At 41.7% G+C, this 12,605-nt stretch overlaps 1 protein-coding gene across 1 annotated transcript in view; it reads right to left on the reverse strand.

The window, feature by feature from the left end:
• The window catches only part of PRKAR2A (protein kinase cAMP-dependent type II regulatory subunit alpha), a 79,107-nt gene extending 66,936 nt beyond the window's left edge, over positions 1-12,171 (reverse strand). The window contains exon 1 of the mRNA XM_079935229.1: positions 11,605-12,171. Within this exon, the coding sequence (XP_079791355.1) occupies positions 11,605-11,857 (253 nt within the window). The 5' untranslated portion in view covers positions 11,858-12,171. The remainder of the gene's footprint in view (positions 1-11,604) is intronic.
• Between the last annotated feature and the right edge of the window lie 434 nt (positions 12,172-12,605).

Consider the following 12,605-nt stretch of genomic DNA (forward strand, 5'->3'; position numbering starts at 1 on the left):
GAGGGGGAAGGGTAAGCTGTGACAAAGCGAGAGAGTGGCATGGACATATATACACTACCAAACGTAAAATAGCTAGCTAGTGGGAAGCAGCCGCATAGCACAGGGAGATCAGCTCGGTGCTTTGTTACCACCTAGAGGGGTGGGATAGGGAGGGTGGGAGGGAGGGAGATGCAAGAGGGAAGAGATATGGGAACGTATGTATATGTATAACTAATTCACTTTTTTATAAAGCAGAAACTAACACACCATTGTAAAGCAATTATACTCAAAGATATAAAATTAAAAAAAATCAGGTGTAGTTATATATATTCACAATCAACAACCTGAAGATGAAATTTAAGAAAACAGGCCTTATCTGGCAGAAATGGAAAAGCTGATCCTAAAATTCATAGGGAATTGCAAGGAGTCCTAAAAACCCAAAACAGTCTTGAAAAAGAAGAACAAAATAGTGGTGATGGTTACACAAAATAATGAATGTACTTAATGCTCCTGAACTGTATAGTTTAAAATGGTAACAATGTAAATTTTATATATATTCTACGACAATAAAAAATTCATTATGACATCTATGTGAAGAAATTTTTAAATGCTTACAGCCTTTTCTGTAAAAAATAAATAAGGCAAGAAAAAAATGAGAAGCATTTCAGGCATGAAATAATATGAACAGTATAATGACATAAACTCCAGCCTAGAGTGAAACACTGCTTATGATATGGTCTTGGAAAATCTCTAGGCCTCAGTTTCCTCATCTGTAAAATGGAGATAACTATTATCCCTACCTTAAAAGATCAGGAGGATTCAATGCAATAATGCAAATAAATCACTGAACACTGAGACTAATACAGAATAAAGGGTTAATAAATGCTAGCTGTCCTAATTGCAGAACTGTATTTACGGTTACAATTATGTAAAATTTATGCTCTTTATGTGACGGTCTCCTCCAGCTGATATTCCTTGATCTAGTTGATGGGATACACAGTGTGTACACTTTATAAACAATCAAGCTGCATATTTATGATTTGTATCCCCTTTTGCATATATGTTTTACTTCAGAAAAAGTTTACTTAACTGAAAAAGGTGATTGCACAACATTGTGAATGTACTTAATGCCACTGAACTGTACACTTAAAACGGTTAAAGTGGCAAATTTTACATTATGTATATTTTACCACAATTTTTTAAAAGGAAGAAAAAGGAAAGAAAGCTGATTGTGGTGATGGTGTAGAGAATAGATGGGGCAGAGGAGAGATGAGTCGGAGACCTATGGAATGCTCAGGTGCATCCAGTTAAGAATCAATAAAAACCAAACTCAAGGCAGGGACAGTAGGGAAGGAGAAGATGGGGGAGCCCAGACATTAAATGAGAGAAAGAGAGAGAGAGAAGGAGAAAGTGACTGATTCCTGGGTTTCTTGCTGAAGAAATTAGAAGAAACAGCAGTGTGACAGGTTAACGATATCAGTTTTAGGCTTCATGAGTTTGACAGATGAATGAGAGGTGATGAGCCAACAAGATGAGCATAAATAGTTGCGTGTCTAGTAGACCAAGTTTTGAGCTGTAGTTTTGATTTTGAAAGTTCAGGTTCAAGGCAGTAAAAAAATGCTCAGGAAGAGAATTGCTCACTGAGGGAGAAATGGTAACAAACTAAATTTTGGGGATCATCAACAAACATTTAAAGGGCAGAAAGGAGGCCAAGTGGTGGATGAAGACTAAGGGGAATAAAGACACAGATGCCAAGGAGGGAGGCAGTTTCAAAGGGGGCTGGTTCAACAGTGTCAAAATCCTGCGGAAAGATCCAGATATGTGAACTGCAGGAATATTATTGTTAAGCAAGTCCCCAAAAAGTTCCACTAATGCAATTTAGACCAACTCCTACTGTTATGTGATATATACTGTGCAATAAAAAATGCTGGGGAAATATCCTAAGGAATCCACTAAACAACTACAAAACTCAAGTTCAGCAAGGCTGCAAGATACAAGGTCAATATTTGAAAAATTAATTGTATTTCTATACACTTGCAATGAGCAATCTGAAAAAGAAATTAAGAAAACAATTCCATTTACAATCACACCAAAAGAAATAAATTACTTAGGAATAAATTTAACAAAGAAGTGCAAAACTTACATTCTGAGAACCACAAAACATTTGTAGTTCTTTTTTTTTGCATTTTATTTCATCTATTTTTTTATACAGCAGGTTCTTATTAGTTATCCATTTTATACATATTAGTATATGTATGTCAATATCCCAATTCATCACACCACCACCACCGCCACCCCCGCTGCTTTCCCCCCTTGGTGTCCATATGTTTGTTCTCTACATCTGTGTCTCAATTTCTGTCCTGCAAACCAGTTCATCTGTACTATTTTTCTAGACTCCACATATATGCGTTAATATACGATATTTGTTTTTCTCTTTCTGACTTACTTCACTCTGTATGACAGTCTCTAGATTCATCCACGTCTCTACAAATGACCCAATTTCGTTCCTTTTTATGGCTGAGTAATATTCCATCGTATATATACCACATCTTCTTTATCCATTCGTCTGTCGACGGGCATTTAGGTTGCTTCCATGACCTGGCTATTGTAAATAATGCTGCAATGAACATTGGGGTGCATGTGTCTTTTTGAATTATGTTTTTTTCTGGGTAGATGCCCAGTAGTGGGATTGCTGGGTCATATGGTAATACTATTTTTAGTTTTTTAAGGAACTTCCATACTGTTCTCCACAGTGGCTGTATCAATTTACATTCCCACCAACAGTGCAAGAGTGTTCCCTTTTCTCCACACCCTCCCCAGCATTTGTTGTTTGTAGATTTTCTGATGATGCCCATTCTAACTGGTGTGAGGTGATACCTCATTGTAGTTTAGATTTGCATTTCTCTAATAATTAGTGATGTTGAGCAGCTTTTCATGTGCTTCTTGGCCATCTTTATGTCTTCTTTGGAGAAATTTAGGTCTTCTGTCCATTTTTGGATTGGGTTTTTTTTTTTTTTTAATATTGAGCTGCATGAGCAGTTTTTGGAGATTAATCCTTTGTCCGTTGATTTGTTTGTAAATATTTTCTCCCATTTCGTCTTGCTGGTAGTTCCCCTTGCTTTGCAAAAGCTTTTAAGTTTCATTAGGTCCCATTTGTTTATTTTTGTTTTTATTTCCATTTCTCTAGGAGGTAGGTCAAAAAGGATCTTGCTGTGATTTATGTCATAGAGTGTTCTTCCTATGTTTTCCTCTAAGAGTTTTATAGTGTCCAGTCTTACATTTAGGTCTCTAATCCATTTTGAGTTTATTTTTGTGTATGGTGTTAGGGAGCGTTCTAATTTCATTCTTTTACATGTAGCTGTCCAGTTTGCCCAGCACCACTTATTGAAGAGACTGTCTTTTCTCCATTTTGTATCCTTGCCTCCTTTGTCATAGATTAGTTGACCATAGCTGCGTGGGTTTATCTCTGGGCTTCCTATCCTGTTCCACTGATCTATGTTTCTGTTTTTGTGCCAGTACCATACTGTCTTGATTACTGTAGCTTTGTAGTATAGTCTGAAGTCAGTAAGTCTGATTCCTCCAGCTTCGTTTTTCGTTCTCAAGACTGCTTTGGCTATTTGGGGTCTTTTGTGTCTCCATACAAATTTTAAGATTTTTTGTTCTAGTTCTGTAAAAAAATGCCAGTGGTAGTTTGATAGGGATTGCATTGAATCTGTAGATTGCTTTGGGTAGTAGAGTCATTTTCACAATATTGATTCTTCCAATCCAAGAACGTGGTATATCTATCCATTTGTTTGTATCATCTTTAATCTCTTTCATCAGTGTCTTACAATTTTCTGCATACAGGTCTTTTGTCCCCCTAGGTAGGTTTATTCCTAGGTATTTTATTCTTTTTGTTGCAATGGTAAATGGGAGTGTTTCCTTAATTTCTATTTCAGACTTTACTTTTCATCATTAGTGCATAGGAATGCAAGAGATTTCTGTGCATTAATTTTGTATCCTGCAGCTTTACCAAATTCATTGATTACCTCTAGTAGTTTTCTGTTGGCATCTTTAGGATTCTCTATGTATAGTATCATGACATCTGCAAACAGTTTTACTTCTTTTCCAATTTGTATTCCTTTTATTTCTCTATTTTCTCTAATTGCCATGGCTAGGACTTCCAAAACTATGTTGAATAATAGTGGTGAGGCTTCCCTGGTGGCGCAGTGGTTGAGAGTCCACCTGCCGATGCAGGGGACACAGGTTTGTGCCCTGGTCCGGGAAGATCCCACATGCCATGGAGCGGTTGGGCCCGTGAGCCATGGCCGCTGAGCCTGCGCGTCCGGAGCCTGTGCTCCACAACGGGAGAGGCCACAACAGCGAGCAGCCCGCGTACCGCAAAACAACAACAACAACAAATAGTGGTGAGAGTGGACATTCTTGTCTTGTTCCTGATCTTAGAGGAAATGCTTTCAGTTTTTCACCAATGAGAATGATGTTTGTTGTGGGTTTGTCATATATGGCCTTTATTATGTTGAGGTAGGCTCCCTCTATGCCCACTTTCTGGAGAGTTTTTGTCATAAATGGGTGTTGAATTTTGTCAAAAGCGTTTTCTGCATCTATTGAGATGATCATATGGTTTTTATTCTTCAATTTGTTAATATGGTGTATCACATTGATTGCCATATACTGAAGACTCCTTGCATCCCTGGGATAAATCCCACTTGATCATAGTGTATGATCCTTTTAATGTGTTGTTGGATTCTGTTTGCTAGTATTTTGTTGAGGATTTTTGCATCTATATTCATCAGTGATATTGGTCTGTAATTTTCTTTTTTTGTAGTATTTTTGTCTGGTTTTGGTATCAGGGTGATGGTGGCCTCACAGAATGAATTTGGAAGTGCTCCTTCCTCTGCAATTTTTTGGAAGAGTTTGAGAAGGATGAGTGTTAGCTCTTCTCTAAATATTTGATAGAATTCACCTGTGAAGTCATCTGGTTCTGGACTTTTGTTTGGAGATTGTAAGATTTTTAATCACAGTTTCAATTTCATTACTTGTGATTGGCCTGTTCATATTTTCTGTTTCTTTCTGGTTCAGTCTTGGAAGGCTATACCTTTCTAAAAATTTGTCCAATCTTCCAGGTTGTCCATTTTATTGGCATGGAGTTGCTTGTAGTAGTCTCTTACGATGCTTTGTACTTCTGCGGTGTCTGTTTAACTTCTCCTTTTTCATTCTTAATTTTATTGTTTTGAGTCCTCTCCCTCTTTTTCTTGATGAGTCTGGCTAATGGTTTATCAATTTTGTTTATCTTCTCAAAGAACCAGCTTTTACTTTTATTGATCTTTGCTATTGTTTTCTTTGTTTCTATTTCATTTATTTCTGCTCTGATCTGTATGATTTCTTTTCTTCTACTAACTTTGGGTTTTGTTTGTTCTTCTTTCTCTAGTTCCTTCAGGTGTAAGGTTAGATTGTTTATTTGAGATTTCTTGTTTCTTGAGGTAGGTTTGTATTGCTATAAACTTCCCTCTTAGAACTGCTTTTACTGCATCCCATAGGTTTTGGATCGTCGTGTTTTCATTGTCATTTGTCTCTAGGTATTTTGTGATTTCCTCTTTGATTTCTTCAATGATCTCTTGGTTATTTAGTTATGAATTGTTTGTGGTTTTTACGTCTTTCTTCCCTGTAATTGATTTCTAATCTCATAGCGTTGTGGTCAGAAAAGACGCTTGATACGATTTCAATTTTCTTAAATTTACTGAGGCTTGATTTGTGACCCAAGATGTGAGATCTATCCTGGAGAATGTTCTGTGTGCACTTGAGAAGAAAGTGTAATCTGCTGTTTTTGGATGGAATGTCCTATAAATATCAGTTAAATCTATCTGGTCTATTGTGTCATTTAAAGCTTGTGTTTCCTTATTAAGTTTATGTGTGGATGATCTTTCCATTGGTGTAAGTGAGGTGTTAAAATCCCCCACTATTATCATGTTACTGTCGATTTTCTCTTTTAGAGGTGTTAGCAGTTGCCTTATGTATTGAGGTGCTCCTATGTTGGGTGCATATATATTTATAATTGTTATTTCTTCTTCTTGGATTGATCCCTTGATCATTATGTAGTGTCCTTCCTTGTCTCTTGTAACATTCTTTATTTTAAAGCCTATTTTATCTGATATGAGTATTGCTACTCCAGCTTTCTTTTGATTTCCATTTGCATGGAATATCTTTTTCCATCCCCTCACTTTCAGTCTGTATGTGTCCCTAGGTCTGAAGTGGGTCTCTTGTAGACAGCATATATATGGGTCTTGTTTTTGTATCCATTCAGCGAGCCTGTGTCTTTTGGTTGGAGCATTTAATCCATTCAAGTTTAAGGTAATTATCGATATGTATGTTCCTATTACCAATTTCTTAATCGTTTTGGGTTTGTTTTTGTAGGTCCTTTTCTTCTCTTGTGTTTCTCACTTAGAGAAGTTCCTTTAGCATTTGCTGTAGAGCTGGTTTGATGGTGCTGAATTCTCTTAGCTTTTGCTTGTCTGTAAAGCTTTTGATTTCTCCATCAAATCTGAATGAGATCCTTGCTGGGTAGAGTAATCTTGGTTGTAGGTTCTTCCCTTTCATCACTTTAAATATGTCATGCCACTCCCTTCTGGCTTGTAGAGTTTCTGCTGAGAAATCAGCTGTTTACCTTATGGGAGTTCCCTTGTATGTTATTTGTCATTTTTCCCTTGCTGCTTTCAATAATTTTTCTTTGTCTTTAATTTTTGCCAATTTGATTACTATGTGTCTCGGCATGTTTCTCCTTGGGTTTATCCTGTATGGGACTCTCTGCGCTTCCTGGACTTGGGTGGCTATTTCCTTTCCCATGTTAGGGAAGTTTTCGACTATAATCTCTTCAAATATTTTCTCAGGTCTTTTCTCTCTCTCCTCCTCCTGGGACCCCTATATGTGAATGTTGTTGCATTTAATGTTGTCTCAGAGGTCTCTTAGGCTGTCTTCATTTCTTTTCATTCTTTTTTCTATTCTGTTCTGCAGCAGTGAATTCCACCATACTGTCTTCCAGGTAGGTCATTTATCCGTTCTTCTGCCTCAGTTATTCTGCTATTGATTCCTTCTAGTGTATTTTTCATTTCAGTTATTGTACCGTTCCTCTCTGTTTGTTTGTTCTTTAATTCTTCTAGGTCTTTGTTAAACATTTCTTGCATCTTCTCAATCTTCACCTCCATTCTTTTTCTGAGGTCCTGGATCATCTTCACTATCATTATTCTGAATTCTTTTTCTGGAAGGTTGCCAATCTCCACTTCATTTAGTTGTTTTTCTGGCGTTTTATCTTGTTCCTTCATCTGGTACATAGCCCTCTGCCTTTTCATCTTGTCTATCTTTCTGTGAATGTGGTTTTTGTTCCACAGGCTGCAGGACTGTTCTTCTTTCTTTTGCTGTCTGCCCTCTAGTGGATGAGGCTATCTAAGAGGCTTGTGCAAGTTTCCTGATGGGAGGGACTGGTGGTGGGTAGAGCTGGCTGTTGCGCTGGTGTGCAGAGCTCAGTAAAACTTTAATCCGCTTGTCTGCTGATGGGTGGAGCCGGGTTCCCTCATTGTTGGTGGTTTGGCCTGAGGCGACCCAACACTAGAGTCTACCTGGGCTCTTTGGTGGGGCTAATGGTGGACTCTGGGAGGGCTCACGCCAAGGAGTACTTCCCAGAACTTCTACTGCCAGTGTCCTTGTCCTCATGGTGAGACACAGACCCCCGCCCCCTGCCTCTGCAGGAGACCCTCCAACACTAGCAGGTAGGTCTGGTTCAGTCTCCTATGGGGTCACTGCTCCTTCTCCTGGGTCTCAATGTGCACACTACTTTGTGTGTGTCCTGCAAGAGTTGAGTCTCTGTTTCCCCCAGTCCTGTCGAAGTCCTGCAATCAAATCCCACTAGCCTTCAAAGGCTGATTCTCTAGGAATTCCTCCTCCCTTTGCCGGACCCCCAGGTTGGGAAGCCTGACATTGGGCTCAGAACCTTCACTCCAGTCGGTTGCCTTCTGTGGTATAAGTGTTCTCCCATTTGTGAGTCACCCACCCAGCAGTTATGGATTTGATTTTATTGTGATTGCACCCCTCCTATGGTCTCATTGTGGCTTCTCCTTTGTCTTTGGATGTGGGGTATCTTTTTTGGTGAATTCCAGTGTCTTCCTATCGATGAGCGTTCAGCAGTTAGTTGTGGCTCCGGTGCTCTCGCAAGAGGGAGTGAGAGCACGTCCTTCTACTCCACCATATTGAACCAATCAAACATTTGTAGTTCTTTAATTTAGAAATTAAAGAAGATCTAAATAAATGGGAAGACATCCCATACTCATAGATCAGAAGACTTAACGTTGTAAAAAGGCAATACTCTCCAAATTAATCTACAAATTCGAAGGAATTTCTGTCAAAATCCCAGATGGCCTCTTTGCAGAAATCGACAAACTAATCCTAAAATTCATATGGAACTGCAAATAGCCAAAACAACTTTGAAAAAGAACAAAGTTGGAGAATTCACATTTCCTGATTCCAAAACTACCACAAATCTACAGTAATCAAACAGTGTAGTAGTGGCATACAGACAGATATATAGATCAATGGAATAGAACCACGAGTTCAAAACAGGCTCTCACATTTACAGTCAATTGATTTTCAACAAGAGTACCAAGACAATTAAATGGGGAAGGAATAGTCTTTTTATTTTAATTTTTTGTTTTTTTTGGCTGTGTTGGGTCTTCGTTGCTGCGTGCGGGCTTTCTCTAGTTGCAGTGAGCGGGGGCTACTCTTTAGTTGCAGTGCACGGGCTTCTCATCATGGTGGCTTCTCTTGTTGCAGGGTACAGGCTCTAGGCGTGCAGGCTTCAGTAGTTGGAGCACGCGGGCCCTAGAGCACAGGGACTTCGGTAGTTGCAGCATGTGGTCTCTAGAGTGCACAGGCTTCAGCAGTCGAGGCACATAGGCTCCGTAGTTGTGGCTCGCGGTCTTAGAGTGCAGGCTCACTAGCTATGGCGCACAGGCTTAGCTGCTCCAAGGCATGTGGGATCTTTCAGGACCAGGGATCAAACCCGTTTCCCCTGCACTAGCAGGCAGATTGTTAACCACTGCGCCACCAGGGAAGTCCACCAAGAATAGTCTTTTTAATAAGTGGTGCTGGAACAACTAGATATCCACATATAAAAGAATGAAGTGGAACTTCCCTGGTGGTCCATTGGTAAAGAACCTTCCTTCCAATGCAGGGGACACGAGTTTGATCCCTGGTCAGGGAACTAAAATCCCACATTCCACAGGGCAACTACTGAGCTCACACGCCTCAACTAGAGAGCCCCTGTGCAGCAAACTACAGAGCCCACGCACTCTGGAGCCCCCGCACAACAACTACAGAGCCCACACGCTCTGGAGCCCGCACACCACAACTGAAGAGAGAAAACCCGCACACCACAACTGAAGAGAGAAAACCCGCGTGCCACAACTAGAGAGCCCGCACGCTGCAAGTACTGAGCCCACGTGCTCTAGAGCCCGCGCACCACGACTAGAGAGAAGCCTGCACACTGCAATGATAGATCCTGCATGCTGCAACAAAGATCCCGTGTGCCACAACTAAGACCCAACACAGCCAAATAAATTAATTTATATTAAAAAAATGTAAAACAACCCACTAAATGACAGAAAATATTTTAAAGTCATATATCTGTTAAAGGATTTGTTTAGAATATACAGAGAACACTTACAACTTAATAATAAAAACACAAATAAACCAATTAAAAAATGGACAAAGGCTCAGAATAGACATTTCTTCAAAGAACATACACAAATGACCGACAAACACATGGAAAGATGCTCAACATCATTATGGAACTGCAAAGCAAAACTACAGTGAGGTACTATAATACTTCCTACACACTAGGCTGGCTATCATAATAAAGATAATGAGTGTTGACAAGGATGGGGAGGAATTAGAACCCTCAAGTTTTCTTTATTTTTTTCATAATAGTCATCCTCATGGGTGTGAAGTGGTATCTCACTGTGCGCCATGTATTTTTAAGTTATTATCTGTAAATAGAAGTTCACCTTGTGTTGATTTCTATAATATACTTAGCACAGTCACTGAAGAGATATAAACAAACAAAAAATTTAAATACCAATAAAATAAAGCATAGGGTTACAAAGATTTAAGTCAATTCAACTTTGAGAAAGATATTAAAGAGGACAAAGAATGAAGACATAACATAAAGCTTGTAAACTCTGTTTTACTCATCTGGGACTAATAGCTAAACTACTAATGTTTTGTGTACATAAAAATTGTTGCAAAGCAAGTTACAGCTTTGTGATTTATTGTTATGACAGTGAAATTGTTGAGATTGTTGTCACGAACCCTATTTTAAAGATAAGTAAATTTGAAATCAAACAGGTTCCACAGCTTGTCTTAGACCACAAAGCAATTCTGTGACAGAGAGTTGGAAAATAATTTCTGATTTCCAGGTTTAAGGTGAAAAACTCATAATTTAATGTGCATTAAGTCAAGGGAAACATGATAGAGAAATCTCCACTCTTAGCATGAATAAACTTAGGGAAGTTATCCAGAACACTGAAGCTTACAACGTCCAACAGCGATGACCAATAATTAACTCTCTGCCAGCCTAACTTGAATGTGGATTCAACTCAGAACTGGGTTGTTAGGTTTTTTTCAGTATGATCCAATAACACTAACACTCTAACTTTGCCTCTCAAATGTTTTCATTGTTTTGTTAAATTTTGGCTGTTCAAAAGTAGGGTAATTCTATTAAATTGACAAAGCCTGTGTTGAAGCAATCACGGAAAATGGAAATGCTTTTTGACTATCTTGCTTAACTCAGATGTACAAGTGTTACTTGTCTTCTTTCCTGCACCATATGCGAGAAAAAGTTATTGTTTACCCTCACCGAATTTGATCCAATCATTTTAGCCAAATTAAAAAATATATATATAAATATATATATATATATATATATATATATATACACTCAGGGTCAACATTAAGAAATGCATACTCAAGTATTCAAGGGTGAAATACTGGGATATGCTTTAAAATTCTTCAGCAAAGGAGAAAAAAAAAGGTACAAATGAAACATTTGTGACAGATATTCCAACTGTGTAATGTGGGTATTGGCATATAGAAGGTTCATTTCACTTTTCCTATTTTTGTCTATGCTTAAAGTTTTTCACAATAACTTTTCACGAAATGAATTCTTTCCAAAGTTACCGTCCTGGTTAGGAAATACGAATCAGTGGATGTGAATGTTCTCTTCGGAACGAAACTGCATGAAGGATCTCCAGCCGAGGCTAGGTGGCCGTGGGCTCCACGCCCCTCGGGCCCCGCGCCAGGACGCGGGCCGAAAGCGCGCACGTTTCCCTCGAGCTGAACCTCACAACTCGCTCTGTGCGCTCTAGAGCTCGCAGGACCGCCGAGCTCAATTTGGAAGTGGCCCACGCCGCGCTCACGCCGGCGGCTGGGGGAATCCGGACAAACTCCTCTCGAGGGCTCCAAGGTCCCACGGCCCAGTGTTGCGGGCCTGGCCCCCAGCAGCCCCTCCTAGGTCTCTAGAGACCCTCGGCACCGCTCCCTCCGTGCCCCCCACCGAGAACCTCGGCCCAGCCCTCCGCCTACCGTCCAAGTCCTCTTCGTCCTCCGACTCGCTGTCCGCGATCGCATCGGCGACAAGGCCAGGGCCGGGCTCTAGACCCTGGGAGCCGGAAGGAGGGGCGGCGGGCGGGGTGGAGGCTCTGGAGCGGGCCTCGCGCAGGCGGGTGAAGTAGTCCACCGCGAAGTCGACAAGGTCGGGCGGCTGCTGCCGCAACACCTCCACGGTGTAGCCCTGCAGCAGCTCTGTGAGCCCGGGAGGGATCTGGATGTGGCTCATGCCGGCGGCGGCAGGCGGGACCCAGCCGCCGGCGGCCACCGCCTGGACGCTCCCTCACGCCGGACTCTCGCCCCGCGCCCGCGAGGTCCCCTCACGCGCGACCCGGGTCGGGTCTTCCTCGCGCCACGCCGCCCTTTGTCCGGGTCTGCGTTTCAGGGCCGCACCACCCTACACTGCTCCGGCTGGCCTGGTGCCGCCGCCGCTGTCACTAGGCAGCCGCCGCCGCCTCGGGCACAGACGAGCGGGAGAGCTGGATGGGCGGGGCAGGAGCCCAGGTTGTGACGCACGCGGCCGCGGGCGTGCGCGCTCTCGCCGAGCGCCGGCCCTCAGTGCGCGTGCGCCAGTGGGCCGGCCGCCAGCCAGGCTGCCCGGGCAGTCTCCACTCCAGTCCAGGGGCAGGAAATGAGTGGTCTACCCGCTAAGCGGCGTCGTTACTGCCTCTCACCTTTCATTTCTAATTTCAATACACTCTAAGATCCAACCGTTTGTCAGCCCTTACTAGGCTCCAGGGACACAGCTGAGAGCCAGATGCAAGCATGCACATTACCACCCCGGTGTGGTTCTGGCTATGGTGGAAAACAAGAGGGCCCACTTTAGGGGGGGGGACATTCAAGCTGACTCCGAGGCCTGGGTAGGATCTAACCACAGGAAGATCTGGAGGAGAGCCATGTGGGCATAGAGGACAGCAAGAGCAAAGGCATGGTAAAGTCAGAACCACCCTGACCGCTGGGAGGCATAGTGGCATGAC

The sequence above is a fragment of the Stenella coeruleoalba genome (assembly GCF_951394435.1).
Source record: "Stenella coeruleoalba genome assembly, chromosome: 10".
NCBI lineage: Eukaryota > Metazoa > Chordata > Mammalia > Artiodactyla > Delphinidae > Stenella > Stenella coeruleoalba.